Source organism: Tasmannia lanceolata, unplaced genomic scaffold, assembly GCF_043159265.1.
Source record: "Tasmannia lanceolata isolate RefF3 unplaced genomic scaffold, GAP_Taslan_0.1 ptg000003l, whole genome shotgun sequence".
Lineage (NCBI taxonomy): Eukaryota > Viridiplantae > Streptophyta > Magnoliopsida > Canellales > Winteraceae > Tasmannia > Tasmannia lanceolata.
This window is the reverse complement of record NW_027518680.1, coordinates 11,185,287-11,212,267: the sequence shown is the minus strand read 5'-3', so window position 1 is coordinate 11,212,267 and position 26,981 is coordinate 11,185,287. Positions and strand designations below refer to the sequence as shown.

At 42.7% G+C, this 26,981-nt stretch overlaps 1 protein-coding gene and 1 long non-coding RNA gene across 2 annotated transcripts; one reads left to right on the top strand and one right to left on the bottom strand.

The window, feature by feature from the left end:
* The first annotated feature begins 392 nt into the window (after positions 1–392).
* Positions 393–26,981, top strand: LOC143861224 (proline-rich receptor-like protein kinase PERK1). The gene is made up of 8 exons (XM_077372160.1): positions 393–520; positions 821–1,702; positions 2,028–2,114; positions 2,198–2,268; positions 9,990–10,069; positions 11,305–11,452; positions 11,685–11,834; positions 26,521–26,981. Exons 1-8 carry the CDS (start codon positions 496–498, stop codon positions 26,644–26,646), a joined length of 1,569 nt encoding a protein of 522 aa, XP_077228275.1. The 5' UTR covers positions 393–495; the 3' UTR covers positions 26,647–26,981.
* On the bottom strand, positions 12,748–25,615 carry LOC143861217 (uncharacterized). The gene is made up of 2 exons (XR_013239941.1): positions 24,458–25,615; positions 12,748–13,172 (listed from the first exon to the last, which is right to left on the bottom strand). It is a non-coding gene; the product is annotated as an uncharacterized LOC143861217 (long non-coding RNA).

The following is a 26,981-nucleotide window of genomic DNA, read 5'->3' as shown; positions in this document are numbered from 1 at the left end:
TGGCATTGATTAACGGGGCGGGGCAGGGAGGGGACAACTCCATCCCCATCCCCTTCCCCTCCCCGCACCGGGGAATTTTTAAAATCCCCTTCCCCTCTCAAATCGGGGAATTCCCTCCCCAAACGGGGCGGGGTAGGGCGGATCCCCGCTTTTTCGGGTGAAATTGCCAGCCCTATGGTGGGAGATAAGACAACTTTCCCAACAATTAGAATACTCCAATTACAATCATCCTACAATTAGAGCCCTATGACCTTTGGAGATTCCACACTCCAATTACAAGTATCTCAACTCAACTACTCAAGCAAACTAGTTGGGGTCGGCTCTAGAAATTGTTTGGAGCCTATTTGGAGAAGAAATGATCTAGGCAAATATGTGAATCAAGAGTAAGAATAATGCAGCCATACTTGGGCTGCTCACAGCGAATCCAAAGCATTTTTCTTTTGTTTCTGTTTTATTTTATTTATAGACAATTCATGAAAACCACAAGTTCCTAACATGGCTCTTTCATCTCATAGCAAGGGTCAGTTCTTCAACCCAACAGATCAGTTGCATTTCTAGGTTTGGCTGTGTTTTGCTTAGGCTCTTTAAACTCACGACAAAATAATCATTTTTGGGCTGGATTTTGTCATCTCACGACAAGGGTTTTGCTGGTTTTTTCATTTCACGACAAAATATACATACTATTATACTTTCCTAGTTTTTCCTAGTTTTTCATGATCATCTCCAGGTTGCTTGAATACGTGAGTTATTGACTGTAAATACTAAAGGTCATTGAAGCTTCTTCATACTGTTCTAATTTTTGTCTCTCTGGATACCCCAGACGAACAATCTCAAAACGGGCAACACATCGCTCCTCCCTCATCACTAGCATCCACAGACACACACCCACACCCTGTGTTCGACGAAACGTCCAACCTAAGCACCCTTCACCCAGCACCACCAACGAATTCACCACCATCATCGTTACCCGAATATACCACCGCCACCTCCAGTTCCTCAGACGCCACCTCATTCACTTCTAAACTACCCCCACGCCCGATCCCACCACAACAAGTAATCCTCGGAAGCAACAATGGAGATTCGACCACCTATTATACAGCACCTGATACCATCTATACTTTCACCAGTTCAGGTGAGGAAGAAGATGTGTTCCCATCAAATGAACGCCATGTGTTCGAAGTCGAAACTGTGAACCAACCATTACGTTCGAATTCAACACCGGCTTTCCTATTTCCATCACAGGCTTCCCATGCCCCTTCTCTATTGCCACCGCCACCAGACCACATAAATGGAGGACGAGGTGGTTCCCAGCCTTCGCATCCCAACCGTGCAAGGTCAGACAATCAATTGCAGCCATCACCATCTAGTTTTGGCACTGCCTTGAGTTTCTCGAGGGTCACCTGTTTCACCTACGATGAATTAGCCAAAGCAACCAATGAATTCTCGGCTGCCAACCACCTCGGGCAAGGCGGTTTTGGGTCCGTCCATAGAGGAATGTTGGCAAATGGTATTCAAGTGGCAATCAAGCAGCTAAAAGCCGGCAGCACACAAGGTGATCGTGAATTTCAAGCAGAGGTTGAGATTATTAGCCGGGTACATCACAAACACCTTGTTTCATTGGTTGGATACTGCATCGCTGAAGAACGGAGGATTCTTGTTTATGAGTTTGTTCCTAACAACACACTCAAGTTCCATTTGCATGGTAAGACTTTTATTTCTTGAGAATCCAAACTCTTGAGTTCTCGTACTCTATTGAGATTCACAAGTCTACCAATGGATGTTTCATATTTTTTTTAGAATACTCAATCAAATTCTTTCTGATCTTTCATAAACCGATGGTTGAAAATATATATTGATCTATGATTGCATGAAATCTTCCACTTAGTGTACTATACCACTTTAATTTTTAGTTTTAGTTTGTCCTCCCTCTTCTGTTTCTTGTTGCTTTTGGTAAATAAGACTTGATGAACCAATTCAACTTGTAAAATGGGGTTTCAAGCTCTGGTTTTGAACTTGGGTTCTTGTAGGCATTGGGACACCAACCATGGAATGGTCCTCAAGAGTAAAAGTTGCTTTGGGTTCTGCAAAAGGACTGGCATATTTACATGAGGACTGTAAGCTCTCCCTTAATTGAACTTCTTCATTGAAATGTGTCAAGGCATTGTTCCTTGTTCTTACTGATATTTTTAATTTGTAGGCCATCCTAAGATTATTCATCGTGATATCAAGTCAGACAATATTCTTCTTGATCTTAACTGCGAAGCGAAGGTCGGATGCAGATCTTTGTTTGTTTAGTAGAATATATTGTAATGATCTAGCATGTTGATCTGGTTTACCAGTTTTTCACAAAACAATCTTTTTTTTTTAAGAAAGCAACAGAATATATATTTATATATATGAATAAGCAGAACCGAGATGATCCTGTCGGAACAATGAGCAAATAAAATAGCAAGACAATGACTCAAGGGGGGAGATAGTCAAAACACTCCAATTCGGCCCGGGAAACACCACTCTTAGCCAGAGAGTCGGCTGCCACATTGGCCGATCTCCGGACATGCTGAAAGACCATGGAGTAGCCCTTTCCTCTATCCTCTATCTCCTCAAAGAAATGCACAAATCTCCAAGGGGGAGAAGCGTCTCCCGAAAGCCAGCGAATAACATTTACGGAATCGCCTTCGACTATCAGACTGTCACACTCCAAGCGAGGCATGGAAAGAATCCCACTGTGAACGGCTCGAACCTCCGCCTCAGACGAGTCGGCAAATCCAAGAGGCCCCGAATAGGCCCAAATGACTTCCCCTTTATGGTTCCGACATAACCCCCCCACTCCAGCCGCTCCTGGGTTACCGATAGAGGAACCGTCAAAATTGAGCTTCAGAGACCCCGATGGCGGGGGGGACCAGGAGGGTCGAGATTTCACTTTGGTAACCGATTCCATGCATATGGTTGACCACCCTTCCCAAAGGGCATACGCAGAAACAAACCGAAAAAGAGGAAGGGAACGGGCCCAGGAGATGACCGCTGCTACCACCTGTATATAAATCCAATATGGGGACCTGACCTTCCCTTCAAAGACCCGCGCATTCCGCTCTTTCCACAAGAACCACCAGGAGGCTAAGAGACACATCTTCCACAAAATTCGACCTTTCCTCTTCCACGGAGCCCAGTCCCAACTCGTAATAAATTCGGCCATAGAATTGGAAGCAACCCAACTGACTCCAAATCTAGAAAAGAGATGACCCCAAATATATGAAGCAACTTGGCAATGTATAAATAAGTGGTCGATGGATTCCCCGGCGGATAGACATAGTGGGCAGTGATCCACCAGCCACATTCCTCTCTTCCGTAAGAAATCTATCGTCTGAATTCGTCCCCAGCTAACCGACCACCCAAAGAAAGCAACTCTTGGAGGGCATGCGAGGCGCCAAACCGCGGAGGACGCATGCTCCACTAGAGTGGGGATCAGATGGAGATAAAAAGATTTAACAGAGAAAATCCCCGACGGATTCCAAATCCAAATACGACGATCTAAGCCCGAAGACTTGATGAAGCAAGAGTCCAATAAGGAGATGAGGGCGCTGTAATCGCTTAACTCCCGAACAAAAAAGGCTCGACGGAACTTGGGAATCCACTCCACTTGCCCTTGGACCCGTTCGAAACATTCCGATACCCAAGCTTCTTTCTGAGAAGATACAATATATAAGTCAGGAAACAAAACTTGAAGAGAATGGGACGAACACCAAGGGTCCTGCCAAAACCGAATTCGATCCCCCCTATAGACTCTGAAGCGAACTCCAGGGGCAAAAAAGAACTTCAAACGCAATATGTCCCTCCATACTGTGATTCCTTTGATTTTGAAAGTATCAACGGAGTCCCAATTCCCAGGAGATGAACCATACTTACTGTCAATGACCCGAACCCACAAAGAGGAGTGTTCTTCTCCGTATCTCCACAACCACTTGCCCATAAGGGCCTGATTAAAGAGTTGAACTCTCCTGATACCCAAACCTCCGTTTTTAATTGGAGAGCAGACTAGACTCCATTTAAGAAGGGAGACCCCCTTGGAAGTCCTTGAATCACCCCACAGAAATCGTCTCTGAATTTGCTCTATGCGCTTAGCAACAGAAGCTGGACAATGAAAAAGGGATAGAAAATAAATAGGCATATTAGATAGAACAGCCTTTATAAGCACCAATCTACCTCCTTTGGAAACCAAACGGCGCTTCCATGTGGCCAATCGACGCTCAATCCTTTGTATAATAGGAGCCCATAGGTTGTGTCTCGGACGGCCCACCCCGAGAGGTAGACCCAAATAGGTAGCGGGAAAGACATCTAGACCGCACCCCATAATTCCGGCGAAGGATGAAGCCTCGCTCTCAGATACATTAATCGCATACAACCGAGATTTGCCAAAATTGGATCGTTGACCTGAGACCATCTCATAACACCGAAGCATGGCTTTAAGGTTGAGAAGCTGGGAGAGGACCGGTGAACAGAACAGGAGGGTATCATCCGCAAACTGAAGCAGCGAGACTTCCACCTTACTGGTCCCAATTAGGAATCCTCTATATAGCCCCATGTCACTACCCTTTTTCAGTATACTGCATAAGGATTCGGCCACTATCAAGAAAAGAAATGGAGAGAGAGGGTCGCCCTGCCGCAATCCTCTAGAGGATTTGAAGAATCCTTTTGCTGAACCATTGAGTAGAACAGAAAACCATGCAGATGATAAGCAATTCCGGATCCACCCTCTCCACCTTTCCCCAAAACCCATACGACCCATAAGATAATCTAAAGCGGCCCAATCCACTCGGTCATATGCTTTCTCCATATCAAGCTTACATAAGATGCCGCCTTCCCCTGACCGCCGGTAATAGTCAATTGCCTCATTTGCTGTTAAGGAACAATCAAGAATTTGACGCTTGCTTAGAAAAGCACTCTGATTTACCGAGATAATGGATGGAAGAACTACTTTGATACGGTCCGCCAGCACCTTCGCAAGTACCTTGTATAGGCTGCCCACCAAGCTAATCGGACGAAAATCTGATACTTTGGATGCTCCATCAATTTTGGGAATAAGGACTAGAAAAGTCGCCCCCGTCCCCTTGTCGAGAATAGCACCCTCAAAAAACTCTAGGAAGAAACGAATAAGATCCGATTTGACTGTGTCCCAACACGTCTGAAAGAAAGCCAAGCAGAATCCATCAGGACCAGGGGCTTTATCCTGAGCTAGAGAGAATAGAGCGATTCTGATTTCCTCCTTAGAGAATGGGATTTCCAATCCAGCAGAAGCTTCCAGACTCAAATTTGAGAAACAGATGTCTTGGGGTATTGGGCGAACAAGCCCGTCATCGGAGTACAAAGATCGGTAGAATGTAATAGTTTCCGCAATAATCCTCTCCCGGTCCGAGACAACAGCCCCTTCCACCTCTAAAGATTCAATTCGGTTCCTTCTTCTGCGAGCACTGGCTATGGCATGGAAGAAGGCTGTATTTTTATCCCCCTCCATCAACCACTTGACTCGGGATTTTTGCCGCCATGAGATTTCTTCAAGCCTTAACAACTCTTTATGTTCTTGGATGAGCCTTCCTTGTTGCTCAAAATCCTCCGCCGTTGCCGATCCGCGATCAGCCAATGAATGGATCTCCAACAATCGGTCCTCAAGGACCCTCTTCCTGCCGAGGGCAATCTCTTTCTGCTCCTTAGCCCATGCTTTTAATTTCCCTTTGATGAACCTTAATTTTTTGCCAATGACAACATCACTGGGTCCCGAGAAGGCACAGTCCGCCCACCATCGAACTAATTGAGCCTCCAAGAGGGGATTTTCCAGCCAAGCTAATTCAAATCGGAATGGAGGGGCGCCCCAGGACTCCATTTTAGGGGACAAAAGAAGAGGGCAATGATCGGAAACAGAATGGGGTAATGCCTGCTGGTAAACTTCTGAGATGCCTGTCAACCAGTCGCCCGATAAAAGAAACCTATCAAGGCGGCTCCGGTTCGTACCTCTTGCCCATGTGAAAGATGCACCGCCCAACGGTAAATCGACTAGCTCGTTGTTTGCGATAAAATCAGCAAAATTTCTCATACCCACAGTAATGCGCTGACCCCCAATTCGATCTCGTGAATCTAGAACTTCATTGAAATCCCCCCCAATACACCAAGGAGCAGAACATAGGCCACGCCTCTGATTTAATTCTTCCCAAAAAGAACACTTGTCGGAAGCGGACAAAGGACCATAGACGCCTGTGAATAACCATTCTGATTGATCATTACATTTGAGGAAGGCTACAGATAGTGAGAAGACCCCTCGCCAAACATCCGAGCTGGCCCACAAGTCTGTATCCCATGCCACCAAGATACCCCCTGAAGCTCCTTTGGATGCTACGAAAGCAAAATTCCAATCAGAGTTGAACCCCATGCTACTCATATCTATGGAACTGATTTGCTCCATCTTAGTTTCCTGTAGACACACCACCTCGGGTCGCCGGTGTTTAACTATTGCTTTTATTTGAATTCGTTTCTCCCGAGAGCCCAAACCATTGATATTCCAGGATAGAATCTTCATCAACAACTAGAGTGCGGTGAGATCCTCCCCTCCCCAACTCCATTTTTTCTTCCTTTTGTCTTACGCTTGAGACCACTGCTATGCGATCCAGAGTCATAATTGATATCTGAGTGGAGTCGTATCAATTCTCTCTCCGTACGTTTCAGATTTGCATCGGATATAGGAGCAGGAGATGACACTCCATCGACCTCCCTCAATTCTGCCGCCTTTATGTTGGATCGGTAATCTTCAGCCGGCCCCGGATAAACTAGGCCCAAGTGTGAGCTGAGAGACACTGTATGATCCACCATCAATTCAATCACCTGATGGATAGTAACTGGACCAGATTCAACCCGAGAAGAAGAGAGTGATGGGGCACAAAGCAGGGGCTGGAGGACTGCCTTGCTACACCATCTTGGAGAAGGAGGATGGGAGTAGTTGCCGAGTGAAACCTGGACTAGTGAACAAAAGGGCCGCCCTCTAGGGGTACAGTAGAATATAGAACGCATATCACCCCAGCAACGATTGTCAAATAGCACCATCCTTAGCCCCACCCGGCACTGAAGGGAAAAACAGTCTTCTCTAGGTAAAAAGAAACCTCTGCTGGTGGGATTTATTGTCTTAGGTCCTCTCAACTGGCTGACCCCAGTCTCCTCTGCTGTCACATAATAATAAGATCGATTGTTACCCGAGATACTGTTATTGGAAATAAGACTCTTCTGGGTAGAGCTCAAAACTGCTGAAGAGGAGGGGGTGATTGAGCCAGGACATACGTGATGAGGCTCGAAATCCCTCTCCCCTTCCTGGGACCCAAGATCCGCCAGCGAAGAATCCCATCTGACTTTATCGCCAACCCCTTGTGCATCAATTTCCTCGCACTCCGAAGCGAGCACGAGACTGACACCCACTCGAGAGGAGTCTCTTTGATACGGAGAAGATAAGATAGATATAATATCTGCATAGCTGTTGACCTGGGAGTACGGAGAATCGGAATAGGGAAGTCCCTGAATAGGCCGATCGGAACTGTGCCACCTGAGTTCCTGTGTGGGACCCTCTGTTTGAATTTGAACATTTGCCTCAGAGGTAAGGTTGAGATCCGGCAACTCCTGCTGATCCCGAATAGAGGCGATTGGTGGGAGCGCAGATTCCACCATTCCGGGGTTGGCGACATTGAAGGCCGACTCTGAGAGGATCTCTGGGACGACAATGGATGCATTAACTGCATGCTGGACTTCATTGATGGACGGCATCATCTCATTGATATCACTCATGTTGTTAGTAATGAGATGATGATTTACCTCCTCCTCCTCAACCAGCATCCCATTTGAATCAATAGCTGATAAATTGACACAGTGCTTTTTTCCTTCGTCAATTTCCCGGGAGGCGAGAATCCAGCGAATGGTGCCATCGATAGAGCTCTGGATAGAGAGTTCATTTCCAGGGCGACCTCCAGTTACGATCTTCAACCTACCCACCCCATATCCGGAACCAGCATAGCATGAGACATCCACCTCCACCACTTGGCCTAATTTTTTACCGATGCGCCGAAAATTGTCTGCACACCAAGCATCAGGCGGAACGCCTTCTATTTTCCACCAGGACGATTTCCCCCCCTTAGGAAATTTTAGATCCCAATTTTGCAGGTCTGCCAAAGGAGAATCGAATGAAGAACTCCAGTCTCTGATCAAAATCGAACGATTAGCACCTGCAGGGATGGCAATGTGTAGTTCAAGAGGAGCAATTTTATACACCACTGCGTGACTCCCTTGTCTGCTATTCTGAACAAGCCATATCTCCAAGGCATCCAGATCACCATCCCAACCCTCCTTCATCTTCCCCCATAGCCCCAAGTCTGCATTACTGATAGATTTAAGGGGGACTACATCAATGCTGAAAGCTACCCCTTCTGAAGTCGCAGGAAGCAAAGCCTCCGATCTAACTGTCTCAGCAGGGAGCTCCTGTGGTTGAGGAGGAAGCGGACGACTCACCACCGAAGCCGCTCTCTGTAAGTGTCGACTGGGAAAATTGAAGTCCAAACTGGACCAAGCTTTGTGACATTTCAAGCAGCTGGCCCTCCTGCTAAAATTCCGAAAAGTACACCTGTGGCATCTCCAGTCTCCCAAAGCTCGACTTTGTCTTCGGTGGAAGGCATTCTCCAGACGTCTGTTCTTCCTGGTTCGGACGGGAATCCAAGCCGCCTCTTCAGCTTGGCGATTCCGGAGGCTCACCTCATCGGTAGGCCCAGACCGTAACGGATGCCCACAGGCCGTCCGGGCGCCCAAATGACTAGGTTCATGTTGGATTCGCCGAAATCCAAGCGGGGTTAAATTCGCCCCAGTTGCCCATCTAGAGTTCGCCCCCACTACACGGCTGATCCCGCCGGAGTTCATATAAAGCACCAAAGATTCCACCACCCAGCAAAATGTGTCGTTCTCCCAATATTGTGAACGGATCCTTGACGGAACTCCGATCCCGGAATCTAAAGCAAATTCCGGCGATCCGCCCAGCGTCTTGAGTACTGCTGCCGTCTGGAAGTCGTCGGGGTCGGATCTCTGGTGCCGGATTCGGAAACAGGGACCGGATCGGGATGGAATCGCTCCGCCGGTGAGCACCCGCCGGATTCCGTCGCCGGTGCTCGGAGTAACAAGGCTGGATCTCTCGGTAACCGGAATCCGATCCGATCTTGTGAAGCCGATTCAGATCTGAGAAGATGACCCGTTTCAGATCTGAGAAGATGACCCAGATCTGAGAAGAAGATGACCCAGATCTTGAGAAGGAGAAGAATCCGATCCGATCTTGAGAAGCCGAGTCAGATCTGAGAAGATGACCCGTTTCAGATCTGAGAAGATGACCCAGATCTGAGAAGAAGATGACCCAGATCTTGGTTCATGGCAATCTGTTCAGAGAAAGAAGGATAAGAAAGGGATTCAAGCATGTTCCAAGTCCTTAAGAAGAACCCCCAAAACCCTCTTTCATCTGAAAATAACAGGCCAAGATCCTTTTCGTTAAGCTACAAAAAGGAAAAAATCTTCAGGGCAGCTTCTTCATCTGATTTCATGGCAGAGAGAGGGTTTGAAAACCCATGGCTCGTGACTCAGTCCAGCTCGCTCTGTTCCAAAACCCATGGCAAGAAGAAGAGATACCTGCTACTCCGACCACATGGCAGATACTATGTTATAACTAACTGAGGAGTATTAAAAAAAAGTCCTTCCTGTTTCTTAGTTTTTAATCTTTTCACAAAACAATCTTATCTTGAAATTTCTTATGTTCAAGTTCATGAAGAAGTAGCTTTAATTAAATTAAAAAAATCAAGCATTTTCCAAGCATTACTCAAACCTGCTTGTTGCATTGACCATTCAATGACAAAGTAAAGGCACTTTTATAGTTTCTCATTCCTAAACTTTTATTTGTATGGTTCATCTAATGAACTGAAGTCATTATCCAGATTGCTGATTTTGGCCTCGCAAAGATTTTTCCTGATGACAACACCTACATTGAAGTCACTCGAATAATGGGAACTTTCGGGTAAGATGACGCATTTCATTTTCATAAAAATCTTGCACTTTTCACTGGGTGTACTAGTTGAGAAGATCTAAGAAACATTAAGATTGGAGAGAAATTTGTAATATCTGAGAAAGTCAAAGAAATAATAGAATAGTAAATAGGAATAAGGGTACAGTTACCAAAACAATTCACCATTGGGGGTCTCTAGGAATCGTCCTAGATCAGCATACCATGAATCCAAACGGTTCTGGCTTGCAGGCTCTTGAAAATGTTTACAATCCATTTAGGTATTATAAGCAACTAAAATACACTAAAACTTTAACTCCAATCCTATTAAAATTCAAACAGTAATGAAACTCCTATTGGAACTGAAACTTAAATCCTAATGTCAAGTCTCCTAACTGAAATCAACAATTAATTAATTAACCCAAAGACAAATCTACACCTATGCCACCCAGTAATTAAAAGAAAAGCAACAACAACTTTTGGTGGATAGATGGCCCCCCATTATTTATTTTTCTTCTTCGTTTGGTAGTCCCCATCACCCAGGTGGTGTGATTTTGGTTCTAATTATCTCATTTTCAATAGCATGATATATTATTATTCTTGTGTGGACTGATCTCAGGTGAAAAAAATCCAATTTCATTGGTTTATGGATTGTCTGAGTTGAACTAGGGAGACCTAACTGGTGTGAATTTTGTTTCTAACTCCCGCATTTTGATAAAAGGCTATACTCTATTGTTATCCTGGTTTGGACTCATTTCTTGTCAAGAGCTCCAATCGCATTGATATAGAACTGATGTGGTCACATTAGAGTAATGCACAGACCTAGTTGGTGTCATTTTTTTGTTTCTAATTCAAGTTCTGTTATTGCAGAGTCCGTGTACTTAAGTGTTTGATTAAAACTACCAGTTTTTTAAATGTTATTGAAGAGAGTCAGACATGGGAAAGGGAATCATTTTCAAATATCCAATGACAAACTCCATTTCTTAATTTAATCATCCATACCTTTTGCTTTTCTCTATTAATGTGTTTACTAATGACAGGTAACTTAGATCCGGAATGTTTTTTTGATCTGTAAATTCATGGAAAACAGAATCATTTTCAAATATCCAATTAAGCAATCCATTTCTTGCTTTCATCCATTTCTTGCTTTAATCATCCATACATTTTTCTTTTCTCTAGTAATGTGATTTTTCTTTCTTTAATCATCCATACATTTTTATTTTCTCTATTAATGTGATTTCTAATGACAGGTACTTAGATCCAGAATGTTTTTTGACCCGGAAATTCACTGAAAGATCAGATGTTTACGCTTTTGGAATCATGGTTCTGGAGCTGATTACTGGACGCCAAGCTGTTATTAGGACTGAGTCCTCAGGGGTGTATAGCTTGGTAGAGTGGGTTAGTATTGTACATCACCGATTCTCCCTTTCCTTACATGTCTTGAACATAGATCTGCACAAATCTTCACTTACAATACCATTCCTATGCATGAATCCTGAAATCCCAAGACATTGTGGGTCTTAAAATGGCCTATTCCTACTTTTGTTTGTGTTCTGTCTCCCATTTCCTACCAGATCTGGTAGGAATATTTATCATGGAAAATTGAAAGATGAGTTGTCTGGCATTGCAGGCTAGACCTTTAATGGAAGCTCACAACTACTATGTGCTTGTTGATCCACGGTTGGAGTCAAACTACGATGTCAATGATATGACACAAGTTGTTGATTGTGCAGCTGCTTGTGTGAGGGCGTCTTCTCGAAGTCGACCGAAGATGAGTCAGGTATGATATTAGAGTGATTACTCCTATCGTGATTGTAGCATAGTTAAACCTTTCACTAGACGCATAAGGAAGTACATTTATTGGTCCTGTGAGATGCAAAAAACTTACACTTCGACACTGATTTTAACATTAGGAACTCTATTTTGTGTTTAGTTGTACTTGGAAATTTCTAATGTTTTACTCGTTGACACTGATTTTGACATTACAAACACTTCATTATTTTGTCTTTAGTTGTATTTGGAAATTTCTAATTTTCATAATCCTAACCTTATCGTAGGTTTCATTGTAAAGAAAATTCCGATTTTGCGTTTGCTGAAAGTTTCAAATTCATAGATTTTAAAAACAATGATTTTGGATTCTCCGAATTTTAAATATGTATGTTGTTTGGGTTAAATTCTTGTATTTGCACTGTTTGGATGAGATCTGGAAATTTTCCTGTAAATCGTATTGGTGCTCTTTGGCTTATAAAGAAATTAGATTGGCAGTACTCTCCATTGCAACCTTGAGGTTGCTTGTTTTCTCCTAGCATACCTAGCAGAATGGGTAACATTGATAAAAAAAAAAAATTTTAAAATCCATAGCTAGATAAATACGAATAAACATTTTAGATCCTTATTAATGCGATAAATTCCTTCAGCAATTGTTAATGTTTGTTGGCATTTTGTTTAGTAAAGCTGCCTACTTGACACAGAGAAGGACAAATTAAAAGCACAAATAACATTTATATGGTCTTATGGGTACAAATAGCATTTAGATGGTCTCATAACACACACTCTCTCTCTCTCTCTCTCTCTCTCTCTCTCTCTCTGTGTGTGTGTCAAGAAGCTCTCCTTGAATATGTTTATTGTAAGTTTGTAACCATCTTCCAAGTTCTTTTTTTTAAACCCGAGTCTTATGCTTAATGACAAGAAGGGAAAAAAAAACATGAGTGCATGTAAAAGAGCATAAAACGTAATTGATTTGTAGAATTAGTTAAGGAGAAAAGCTTACTCAAGAAATTACTCCCCCGAGGACCATATTACAGAAATTACAGACAAAGCTCTTAAAATGTTGCACGAGGATGGTCTTACGTCTGTTCCTCACTGACCTCAGTAAATATCTCAGAGAACCTCATTACCAGCTGGAAATTTCCTGATCTCTATTCTCATGAAACTTAGTACTTAGGAGGAAGCCAGCACACGTTGAAGTAATCAAATTCTAGAGAGGCGGCAGAATTTCTCTTAGTTTTTTATCTCAACAAATTGAAGAATAAAAAGATAATTAAGTGGAAATTCCAGAAGATAACAGGAAAAATAAACTACGGAATTCAATGGGTTCCCCATCGCTCTATCCCTTCATCTGCAAAGAAAAACATCAATCATTCAAAATAAATTAAAAATCTAAGCTAGCAGCTGCCCTAAACCCATCAACTAAAACTAAAGTTTTGAGTTAAAACTCAGAAATTACACATTCTACCAAGGAAAAACCAATACTAAGTCAATTAAAGCTCATTAACAAACCCTTTTTTAAAACTGCAGCCCTAATTACATATATACTTCCCCCTTCACAACTGACCTACTAAACTAAGGACTCTTTTAAATGACTAACAATCCTAACACAACTTTCTAACTACTCACTTCAAATGGAAATTAAATCAACTTTAGCCTTAAACTCTTACCCTCTGAATGCATGAGCAGCAGCATGAACAGTAGCATAGAACAATAATGTGAACAATGACATTAATAGTGACATGGGCCTTTTATTCTATTTCACTCAGATAACTTTTAGTGAATCTTTCTTCATTCTTGGGAGGGATGTGCCCCATCTGTGTCACATTGTCCTACAAGTGAAGTGGGCTCATCTGTGTTAAAATTGGGATCCAATCCTGTGTCAAAATTTGGCTATGAGGTTGTACTTCGTCAGTCACCGCATCTTGAACTGAACACGATCTCGAGTTCAAGTCATGTTCTTCTACAGATAATCGCTTGTCAACAAAAAGATTAAAAAAGAGGATACTTTGTTGGTAACTATAGTGGTATATAAATAAACTCCTCCAAGATTGGATATCCGATGAATTAAATTTCAAGATTCATCTCATCCAATTGATCTTCTTTTTCTGCCGTCAATCCGTCATATATAACTACACCAACGTCGAATGATCACACACCAGATTTCTTTGCACAATTTCTTTTGGTAGTGTTCTATTGGGCTCAATTTTTTCATCACAAATTCTACCGATTGTGATATCAATGAATCCTTCTCTAGATTAATATGTTGTATTTAAAAGATAGGCATACCTCGTAGGATACTTCATTCAAATCCTCATACGATTCATCAAAATGAATCCCTTTTTGGACTAATATGTCGTATTAAAACTGATTGGTGTATCTTATAGGATTCTTCATTCAAATCCTCATAGGTTTCATCATCTTCTACATTTGCACGCAAGCAAGTCTTCTTTCTCATGAATTTGGGGTGTGCAGTAAATCATAGTTGCACAGAAATTGAGAGAGAATGACGTTGTATTGTACGAACTGGTCTATCATCTCATTCATCCTTTGGTTTTGCTTCTCTCCTTGTAGAATTTATTCTCCTCCTTGAGTTAATTTCTTAATCTTCTCAAGATTCTTGTTTTCTGGAAGCTCTTCGCTATAATCAGGACATGAGGGCTTTTTCAGAGCTATCTTAGGTGTGATACCAGATGAGATAGGAAAAAAAATATGCTATTGATTATCTTTTAGCAAACTATGTAGCTTATAATTGATATACGATCCAAGAGTCTATGTGTGGCCCTTGAATTTAAATATCCACACTATAATTCAAATGTTGCTAAAAAGTAAATTACTGCTTAAAAATTATAGCAACTCACCTTTTATTTGATAATGAACCAAAATAATGAATCAGCTATCCCATTTCAAAAAAAAATAATGAATCAGTAAGTTTAATTTCTTCCAAATATATTAAATCACTGATAAAACCCTTACTTTTTTGCTCTTATTCCAGTATGTCAAAATAAATGCTTAAAATTGTAGTCCCAATTAAATGTATACTTCTTTCCTCGTGGTTATCCAATTAGAGTTCTCATTAGACTGCACTTCTAATTAAAAAAGATTGTAGGAGCGTAACGGACTTGCTAAAATAAGGACTCTTTTTAATGCTATCAATCCTAATATGGACTTCAAACATAAATAAACCAACTTCAATTCCAAACTCTAACCCTTGAATTATTGATGTGAACAAGAACACGAACATTGACATAAGCAGTGACATGAACAGTCACTTGAACAATGATGTGAACAGCAACATGGGCCCTTTTTAATTCTAATGTACGTAAGTAAATCGAGTGAATCTTTCTTGATTCTTGTGAGGGATCAGCCCCATTCACGTTACACTGTTCTGCATTGAAATGGGACCCTTGTCTTCCTCAAAACTGGGCTCCAATCCTAGATCAAATTTTGGCTTTGAAGTGTTATATACTTCAGCAGACGTCTTCAAATGGAGACTTCTTACAACCACTTCAAACATCTTTTAAAAACCTTCAAAACATACCCATAAAATATCCACTTGATAGGGTAAAGTACGGTATAACCGTAAGATCATGCCACGTGTCCATAACTATCCCTAAAAGATCTCTCATCATTACTCATCATGATCATTATCTATTATCTTTAAGAGAGAATAAGCAAGCGGCACACGTTATTAACTTCTATGGCGACCAACATTCCACCCAATCCGAGGAACTGGTGTCTTTTTCCTCAAATGATGAAGAGAGTCCACGTGGCACACTGACAAAAGAAGTTGCATGCATGAGAGACAAGCTGATATGCGGAAAAACAATAACAAGAAAGAAACTGGAATCAATAGAGAGATCCCCATCTCCAAAAACCAGGAAGAAACTAGAGGAACATTCTCCACCATTAAAGAAGGGCCTTAATTGCCCGTTAAAGCTGGGATAACTACTGGAAAGGAAGGGTAAGAGGTGCTAGATGCCATTACTCTCCTTCCCCCGGACCCTACTCCCTCCTTGGATCACCCACACCCCATAAAGAACCCGTAGTTGAATTCGGTAATCTAGTTACCCATCCCATTATCTTGCGGGTTCATTTATTTGGTTGAGGTCGAAATCTGACTTAGGTGTCGAAGTGGTTGTCCGGGACCAAGCCCGGACCCTCGGACCCCCTTTATCTGTGATTGTAGGTATCAAGCGGAGGTTCTCTATCAGCCGCACGATCACGGATCCGGATTTTGGCATCATCAGATTGGCGCCATCCGTGGGACCCTTTTTTGCTAGAACACTTTTTGTGGCAATGAGAAACCCTCTTCCCCGGCAAGAAGATGGAGTGGTAACTAGGAGCCGGGCTCAGCTTGCGACGGTGGACGTTTCCATTTCTAGAGAGCAAGCTTCGCGAGCCTTGGGTCAGAATTTACCCGTATCAAGTGCCCCTCAAATGGTTCCTACCATGGAGATGTTTAATGAATTTCGTCTAGAAATTCTTTCGCGTTTGCCCCCTCCACTTGCACCGCCATCTCCGGAACCTACCCCTCGAGGACGTGTCACAGTGTGCGAGGAGGACAGTGGGGAATCACAGGAAGATCGCCATCCTCGACGACAACGGGAACATGATTTAGGGGTGTTCATTATTCGGTTTTAACCGAATAACCGAACCGAACTGAATTGATTCGGTTGGTTCGGTTCGGTTTTTTGCAAATTCGGTTCGGTTCGGTTTCGGTTTTTTTTTTTTTTTTTGGTTAATTTGGTTCGGTTTTGGTTATCTCGGAAAAAAAATTCGGTTAACCGAATAACCAAAATTAACCAAAAATAAACATTATTTTTTCAAAAAATGGTGTATGGGCACTCCGTAGGATGATCCAAACCGTCCATTTGATTGATCACAACTTCAATATGTTGTGCCTAAAAAACTGTTTCGATAGATTGATCATAGCCCTCCGATCAAACCGTCCAAATAGATTTTGTTTGTCTTTTTATCACTATTCGGTTATTCAGTTATAACCGAATAACCAAAATTTTAATTCGGTTCGGTTTTCATAAAATTCGGTTCGGTTTCGGTTTCCGAAATTTGATAACCGAAATTATTTCAGTTATCAAATTTCAATTATTTCAGTTCGGTTATAGCCGATTGAACACCCCTAACAGGATTACGCTGCTTCCCCTTCCACCAACAGTCCTGCGCCTTTCAAACAGGGAGCTTGTCAAACCAAAGCGCGTCGACCGCCCGCCTCTAAGCCAGCCGCACGAAGCCATGTTAATAGTGTCCGCATAGGCCAACCCTTAGGGCCGCCCCTTGCTCGTGAAGAAGTGGTGACCTCTGCCCAATTGCTCGGCCTAGAACAATTTGCTGAACTCCAAAGACAAATTTGAGAGGTTAAGAGGGAGCTAAAAAAGCCCTACACTAATGACATTCTGGATGAGTGGGAAAGGGAGACCTCCTCCCCTTTCACTTCAGAAATAATCAGGGCTCCGGTCGATGCAACAATAGATTTGACGCGGATTGGATGTTATGATGGCACCACCGATCCGCTGGAATTTTTACAAACTTTTAAGAGGATAATGTCTCTTCGTGACGCGTCGGACGGATTCACGTGTAAGGCATTTGCCTCCTTGTTAAGGTAAAGTGCCAGTGACTGGTATTTGCGCTTGGAGCCCGCTTCCATCGGTTCCTTTCACGAGCTGGTAGGAAGTTTACGACGCATTTCGCCAATAATCGCTTTCGCCATGATCCTGCAGACGCCCTCCTTGCACTCTGACAAGGGAGAAATGAAACTTTAAGAGATTTTATGGTTAGGTTCAATGCTGAGTTGTCCCAACTCACCAAGATCGACGTTCAGATAGCAGTGGCTGCCTTGAAGCGCACTACCAGTGATCAAAATTTGAAGGTGCACTTAACACTCAAACAGCCCAGCAGAGGAAGCTTGTAGTCACGACCGGAACAGGGATCAGGCCAGTCCTATAGATAAAAAGAAAGAAGATCCGAGGCCACTCGGGAGGTTGCGAGCGGATGATAGCCAGCTAATAAGAACGATGTCGTAGTTTTTGAAAGATTGGGATATGTCCCTTTGAAGGTCCTTTATCGCACGTCCTTTTTGCAATAAGAGATCAAGGTCTTCTGACTTCCCCTAGGAAGCTGAAAACTGATCCTAAGAAGCGCCTCACCAGAAAGTAGTGATTTCCATTTGGACCATGGTCACGAGACAGATGATTGCTATCATCTCAGGCTGCAAATTGAGAAATTAATCGAAGAAGGCCAGTTGAACCGGTATCTCTGAAGCCCAACAAGGATAGAAAGACCCCGTACCCGATCAGAAACCCATCACCGTTCCCCGCCCAGCCGTTCACGAAGCCGGCACCATTTTCCACGGCGGTCTAGAAACAAGCGTCATTCCCGTGATCGCCATCATACTTCCAGGCACCACCAGTCCCCGAGGGGGCATCGTGAGGACAGGCTCCCTCATAATGCGCCTGACCCCGAACAACCCCGAACAGCCTCCTACCGTGGCCGGAAATATTAATATCATTGCCGGGGGACCTGCGGCTGGAGGTCCTACAACCGCAGGGCGACGAGCGTATACTGAATGCGTCTTCTCCCTTGAATTGCCGTAAAAAAAGGCTCGGGTGGATTCTCTAAAGGTAAATCAAGTTTTTTTTTTTCTGACACAGATTATGAAGGATTGCAGGTTCCGCATGATGATGTGCTGGTTATTCGACTGATTATCTTGAATTTCGACGTTGGCAAAATCGTGGTCGACACTGGCAGTTCAGTAAATGTTTTGCATATTAGAACGTTAGAAGAGATGAAGCTAGGCAAGAACAAGTTGGGAGCGGCAGGATATTCCATTTATGGATTTTCCGGGGCATCAGTGCAGATCAACGGCAAGATAGATCTCCCTTGCCTTCTGATTCCCCCGAAATCCCATTTATGGGTAAAGGAGGGAATCAAGTTGGGCAAAGGGTTCTGATTCAGCAAAATAAATCCCTCTTTTACCTTCTTATTCTCCCAAAATCCCACTTTTGAGTAAGGGAGGGAACCAAGTTGAATAAAAGAGCACGGATTCAATAAAGAAATCCTCCCCTTACCCTCTAATTCCCCTGAATCCCATGTTTGGGTAAAGGAGGGAATCATGTTGAGTAAAAGGGGCTTGGATTCCCCTAAATCTTACTCTAAGGGAAAGAAAGAATTGAGTTGAATGAAGAAAAAATCGAGCTTTATAAAGCAGCAACCCTATCGACCCAGATTCCTCCAACATGATTATTAGAGCGTAAAGATAAAAAAAATAACAAAAAAGCAGACAAGAGTTGAAACAAAAAAGATTCTATTCACTTCACAAAATGGCCTGAAGGCCCCATACGAAAAGTTATGGAGGCCCCATACAATCTGGTCCCAAGGGCCCCTTCCACAAAAAGAAAAAAAGAGAGAGAGAAAAAGAAGAAGAAAAAAGGTCCTTAAGCAACAGGATCTGAATACTAAGGTTTCTGAAAAAGTTGTTTAAAAAGAGGGCCATAGAAGTGCCGGCATCCCCCCTCCCTCACTCAATCCGAGCTGTTGTTGGGAGAGTTCTCTTCATCGGATAAGTCATCACTCTTCACCCCCTCCTCAGACGAACCCTCCATGAGAGGGTCACTCTCCTGTTCAGCCAGCTCGGCGTTGAGCTCGCCGACCCTTCGCCCCAGGGAATGGTTTTCCAGCCCCAGGTAATCAATACGACGACTGAGATCCAAAACCTGTTGGCAGAGCTCCAGCCCTTGATGATGGGAAGGAGAAGCAGCCTCTTCTGCTTGTCGACGTATGCCTCAATTGATTCATCCTCCCTAGGTAGGGAGGGAAGTCTCGGAAAGGGAGAACAGGGAGGAGCCTGCTCATTCACTCGGGCCCGCTTTGATGGATGGGGAGGGCGCCTTGGCTTCTTGTCTGACCCCGAGTCACTCGAGGAATCACTATGGGGCCCCATTGGGGTTTTCCCCTTCCCCTTACCTGAAGAGGACCCCTGGAAAGATCTTGACATCTTTAAGGAAAAAGGAGAAGGTTGGGGAAGAAAAAGGAAATCGTTTGAAAAAGGGATAATTGAGCTTTTCCCCTCTCTTGTATAAATAAATCTCCAAGGGAGGGGAAGGTAAAACGCACCCTCCACGTGTCATCTTTTAACAGGAGGGTCAACAGACGTGCCATAATTACATTGGAACCCCTCAAAGGATGCAGCCGACTAACCGTCCCATCCTCTTGAATTCCAAAGCCTTCATAATTATGAAAAGCACCAGATTCATTGGTATAGTAAGGATTTTTACTCCCTTGGCCCATTTAATGGACCAAAGGAGTTGGGAGGTATTAAGATAGGGTAAAATACGGTGTTGCCGTAAGATCATGCCACGTGTCCATAATTATCCCTAAAAGACCTCTCATTGTTACTCATTATGATCATTATCTATTATCTCTAAGAGAGAATAAGCAAGTGGCGTACGTTATTAACTTCCTATGGTGACCAACATTCCACCCAATCCGAGGAACTGGTGTCTTTTTCCTCAAATGATGAAGAGAGTCCACGTGTCACACGACAAAAGAAGTTGCATGCATGAGAGACAAGCTAATATGCGGAAAAAACAACAAGAAGAAAGAAACTGGAATCAACAAAGAGATCCCAATCTCCAAAAACTAGGAAGAAACCAGAGGAACATTCTCCACCATTAAAGAAGGGCCTTAATTGCCCGTTAAAGCTGGGATAACTACTGGAAAGGAAGGGTAAGAGGTGCTAGACGCCATTACTCTCCTTCCCCCGGACCCTACTCCTTCCTTGGATCACCCACACCCCATAAACCCGTAATTGAATTCCGTAATCTAGTTACCCATCTCATTATCTTGCTGGTTCATTTATTTGGTTGAGGTCGAAATCTGACTTGGGTGTCGAAGTGGTTGTCCGGGACCAAGCCCGGACCCCCTGACCCCCTTTATCTGTTATTGTAGGTATCAAGCGGAGGTTCTCTATCGGCCGCACAATCACGGATTCGGATTTTGGCATCATCAGATTGTTCACCCTCCGACGCGGCAGGAAAAGAAGGTAAGAGTCTTTGAAAACCACTTTAAACATCTTTTAAAAACATTGAAAACATAGTACTTGATTTTGCTTGGAGCTTGGTTATACTAAGTGGTTGATATGGTTTCAGAAAGGTCTTCAAGCAAGCTCTGCAAATGTATAGAGAATTCTCTTTGAGAAAGATGGAGGAAGAGAAGGGCAAGGGAAACCTTCGGGTTGTCAGTAGTGGCCATGAAACCACTAATATATATATATATATATATATATATATATATATATATATAGAGAGAGAGAGAGAGAGAGAGAAAGAGAGACGACAACTACAAAAAATGACCGATGAGCTAGACCTTGATGCAAAGACAACCGAGATAGTGAGAGAGCCGACAATTGCAAAGAACGACTGATGAGCTAGAGTTGAGGCAATTACAACTGTGAGAGATGGGGGATGTTCAAGACGAAGGAATGAAAATGAAAGTTGGGTGAGTCCTCTAGTTCAGATCATGGTTTTCATTTTGGACATCACTAATTCAGATCATTTCAAGGTTCAAAATCAAAATTATAAATCCATTTAGGCCAACTTGGCGAAGCTTGTGAAGAGCCTAGATTTGGACACAGATTACTCGGAACACGACCAATGCAAGCTGACTAGGTCAAGTTCCTATTTGATTAGCAAGCTTTTGAAAACCGAAGTATGTATTGAATGGCTTTAGCATGTCTGATTGTGGACCCCGATCCGAGGACGTGACGAGGGACAGATCCCCCCTACATCCTTTGGATCTCCACATGTGAAGGCGAGCTCTACCAAGGAACTCTCGAAATGATGCCCCTTACGGCATGAGTGGTGATATGTGCGATACCTCTTGATTCGGGGACAGAGCCTGGAGCCAAGACATACCTAAAAATAAAGAAGAGTCACCATCCAGGGAAGTCGGCCCTGGAACCCATACGATACTCTGTTGCAATGGATAACCGGAGATAACAAAGGTCCGCGCCTGGTTACGAGTTGGGAAGGTGTTAGGCATCCAACTCGCCCGAGCGCATTCGGTCTCTAATGCCATTTTTATTATTTTCAAAGAATTTTGGGCTAAAATCATGTGAAATGGGAACAGGCATCCCTGAGAAAACGTCTATCTAAGCATGCATGACCCAGGGATGGGCAAAGAAAGCAACCAAATCCTAACTCATCACAACAAATCCTAACTCAACACATCTAAATAAGCAGCAAAAAACCACATGCACAGCTACAGCTAAGCAGATAATGACATATATGATGAGATAAGCAGAAAAAGCAGTAAAGAGCTACATCTAAGCAGATAGTCAAGATAAGATGAATGAATAAATGCTACAGCTAGGCATGTGAATGAGTATGTGAAACTATGCAAGAGGTAATGCTGAGAGAATAGTAACTAATCACATGCTAGAAAAGTAAGCAAGCTGAAAGTAAACACCAAAGAAACTAAAAACAAACACGCGAGAAGCTGAAAGATGCAAGGAAAGAAAAGAATCGGAAAATCAACGGTATACGAGGATCAGAAATGCCAGGGAAAAGAAAATGGGATATACGATAGGCTCAGGAAGTGATTCTAAAAGAATCAAGCCCAGCGATCCTGATCCGCTAAAGATCGGACAAGTCTCATGGTCGTCATAGCCTATCGTTGGGCTCAACGAGGACAATCCCTGTGAGGGTCCACGCTATGTCGCCACCCATCCCAAAACATGATAAAACGTCGGAAAACCGATGAAAACCATGATCAAAATCGGAAATGGAATGAAAAGGCGGCTCCGAGTGACCTGGCAATCACCATCCTTGCCGATTTTTAGTTTTTGTATTTTTTTAGTTTTTTGTTCTGAAAAAGTTTGAAAAGGTTTTATTTAAATGGTTTGAATGATTTTTGAAGAGATGTAAATATGTTTATTGTAAAGGTTTGAATGATTTTTGAATAGATGTAAAAATGTTTATTGAAAAGGTTTGACTGGACTTGGGATGATGGTCCCAAGCTGCCTATGTACCCTGTGGAAAGGGATCAAGCCAACGTCGTTCGAAAACGGAATTTTCGAAAAACGCTTTTAGTGCTTTTCAGTTTTTTAATTGTTTTTGGATTTTTGCTATTTGATTTTTATGTGTTTTGTTTATCGCTTTTGATTGAAAAGAAGTTTTGGCTCAAGAGATCGCCGTCCGCTATTTCCAAAACCCGACGAAGATGTTCCCAAAATCAATGGAATCTCGAAACTCGAAAAGGATCCTAAGGAACGCGCAAAGGAATATATCCCGAAGAACTGAAGTAGATTGCGAAAGATGGAGATGATCCTGAAAACTCTAAATTAGAAATCCGAGATCACCAGAACAATACGTAGATCCTGAATACGGAGGTGAACCTGGAGGAGAATCAAAGAGGAGATGACGAAAGATTTGCCGCTTGGATTGACTTGTTCCATATACAAATGACTTGGATTTGACCAAAACAAAGAATTCTACTACATCGAACAGCTTGTTCTATGAGAAATGAAGCCAATATGAAGCCGATCAGACCATCCATGAAGTATCGACCACAAGAAGCGAAGTCAACTTGATCGAGATAAACAAATTCGGCATTCTGATTGACTCCTTTTACATGAACCAAAGCCATACCGATGCGCGCATTGCTAGGTGCTGGGCCGAAGGAATGTAAAATGACCATCTCAGTAATTATCAACTCTACTAATCAGATGACTCAAGTCGGAACCAATAATCCGATAAATCTTGTAAACAACATAGCAAAGGCATCGAGTCTATAATGTTTAACCGCGGAATTCACAAGATCTGCAGAACTTGATGTGAAATTACTACTCCCTTCATTGAAATTGGGCAAAAATAGGCATGAATTTCAAGAATCAACAGGTACAACAAAATGGATTTGACCTAAGCACCACCCAATTTAGATCATCACAAACCAATTTAAAAAATGGTTGAGAATTAGCCTGTTCTTGGCTGCAATGATTCAATACATCTATTGCTGCCTTTTTTAGTATACCTCAAGATCGAGAGTAGAGAATGAACCAAAAAATGGACAGCATAATTTCAACTTTACATCCTCTTTTAATGATGCAGTGTGAAGCTCTAAGAATAAAAGGAAATTAATATGACAGACCTCTCTATGGAAAAATGTAATACAATTCGCAGACCCTCAAAATAACAAAATTATTCCAAATTTTTATGAAGGTTGAGATGAAATGTCTATGAGAAAAGATAACCTTGTGAGCTCACAAATTACCCAAAAAACTTATACGAGGATAAAAGATAATGGAGGAACGGTACACAGAAGCTTTAGCTTTGCGAAATAAAGTTGAAATCCAAGTGAGAACTGCTCATAGGTAAACGAAAAGGAAATCAAAACCTTGATAAGATGGGGGAAAGATTGAGCATTACCGAAATCAAAGTTGGAATCTAAATGTAAAAGAGGTTGTTCATTACCTATTTACCCACTTTCCTCTTTTTTATTAAACAAAGAACGAGTTGATGAAACAGAGCAATCTCAACAATTAGAAAATCGTATAACCCATACTGCCCTAATCAACAAAATTCTCATTATGACAATGAATTGAAGGAATAGGAAGAAGATTACCTAAAGTCTTCAATGATGGATGGGCTCCGGATCTCAGGAGTCTCCAGCGAGGGTCTGTGAGCTCTAAACAGCAGATTGATCTCTTCCTTTCTCCTTCCTCAATCCTAAATCTCCTTGTTATTCTTTTTATATCAGGCCTTTGAAAGAGAACCTCACAAAATATGATAGAAATGGTGATCAAATTGAGGTAGAAATGACTAATTGAAGGGTCTGTAATGGCCGAGATGCCAAATTGGGAGAGGGTCTTGGTTCAGATTTGTTGGGAGTAGCGATGCAATGCGAGTGGTGGCCATGGTAAATGGACTTATGGAATAGAGTTGATGATGGGGGATGGTGAAAATGAGTGGTCGGATGAGAGATAAAACTCAGGTTCGGTAAGCAATGGAGATGGGTTTTGGGGACATCGGATCAGAGGGAAGGCAAAACAGGTGGATGTATTGTTAGCTGATGGTTTTGGGGGTGAAAATGGAATGGGTTTGATTAAATGAAGGGGTCTGGGGTGTCTATGGAGGTGAAGATGGAGGGTTGTAATGGAAGAAGGGTGATGGTGGTGGTCTCCGGTGTTGGGTTATTGAAATGGGTTTGCAGAGATATGAAGAATTGGTTATGGAATAGGGTGTAGATGGGTTTTATTGGTGATTTGAGATGGGTTTGGGTTTCAAAGACACAAAGGGATGTGGTCGTAGGTTGAAGATGGTGGCCGGACGTTGATCAGAGGTGGAGAAATGGCCATGGTGGTCATTGGATCTATGGTTCTTAGAGTTAGTAAAGGCAACTAAGAGGGTTTCAAGAATCTATGAGGTTAAATGGGTTGGTGGCAAGCTGATGTGATGGTGGAGCTTGAAGTAAAGGATGACAATGGTGGCGCGGTGGTCGGATTCCGGCAAGATTGCCGGAATCAATGGAGATGGTAGTAGAATGGTGTGGGTTAGTAGCAAGGGAAGGAGAGAGGGTTGCTGAGCTTGAAGATGTGGTGGTGCTGGATGGGCGAGAGGAAGATGATGGTTTGATCTCCGATGGGACCGCCGGAGAAGATGACCGGAGTCCACTCTCTCTCTCTCTCTCTCTCTCTCTCTCTCTCTCAGCTGGGGGGGAAATGAAGAGGCCCCCCTTTGATGCCCTAATCGGATGGCATTTGATGAAAGGGAACTAATTTTCGCCCCTTTTCTTCCCTTGGTCAGCCCCTACCGGGTATTTATTACTACTCTTTTAGCATATAGAGGGTGGCTAGGCAAGGGAAAGGGACAAACATATCACTTCTCTTTTAATACAGAGGTTTGGTATTGGCACGCCTCGTTTAAATTCACCTCCCTCTCCTTCTTACCTTCTTTTAATGACATTTGCACATTCTTGTTTTTGATACGCACACTCCCCTAGCTTTGTCTTTTCTATGTTAAATCTCTTATGGATTATGATAATGACACCACCCAACTGGCTTTTCTCTTAATACACCCATATTTGATATTTGCACAAACTTGGCCTATCTTTTCTTCATTTTTATCGTCTTGTAGGGGTACTCTTGGGAACAGAATAACCGTTGCGTAACTTTATACACACTATAGGGCAAGGTAAGTCAGTGAGAATATCGAAGTAGGGGTGCACCAGTACCATTAGAACTCAAGGATGGGCGATAGCAAGGAGGCACAATATCGCAACTCAGCGGTATTTTTGTAACTTTTCTGATTTTTGTAAGAAAATAAAAGACAGGATTGGGGCAATTGATCGGAGGATATCAGTGAGGTTCAGGGATCACTCGGGCTCCACAAAGGATTTCAAAAATCATCTGCAAATGGACGCTTTCGGTTTTTTTCTCAATCGGGGTTTGGTTTTTTTCAGAAATTTTGAGATTCGGTTTCGGAGTTTTTTTCGACTTTGGGATCTTATTCGATTTTAGGGGTTTAGGTTCCTGTCAAAATGGGGTGTCTACACTGATCGTTTTCTTCATTATATGTTGGTGTCTTGCATAAACAAAGCTGATGTAACCTATTGAAATTGCCATCTATGTGTTTTTTATGACTCAATAGTTTTTTAACATCTTCCTTTTGCAATCTGAATCTGTGCAGATAGTACGGTACTTGGAAGGGGATTTGTCACGCAACGCTATGAACGAAGGCATTACAATATCGCGTGCCTCAACATTCAGCCATATTGAGTCCTCTAGCCTCTACAGTCCGACACCACTGCCTTGAGCAGTGGAGGCGGCTAATAAATTTGCAAAAGGGAGACGGGATGACGAAAACGACAGCCAAGTTTTTGGAGGAAACCCGTGAAAACTGACAGGTATCGCCAGTCAAAACCCTCGCTTTCTTATTCCTATCTTGTACTAGCAAGAATGGGGATGCTTAGACTAAAAAGTTGCTGTTGAGTGATTTGGGTGAAATGAATTTGAGAGAGAATATGATAAGCACCAAAAACTGTTATGTATATATAATTTATTTGTTTCATTCATAATGATACTCCTATTCAGTCTATTAACGAAAGAAAGTCTACTGAGTGAAAATAGTTATTTTTCTTCTTTGTCCCA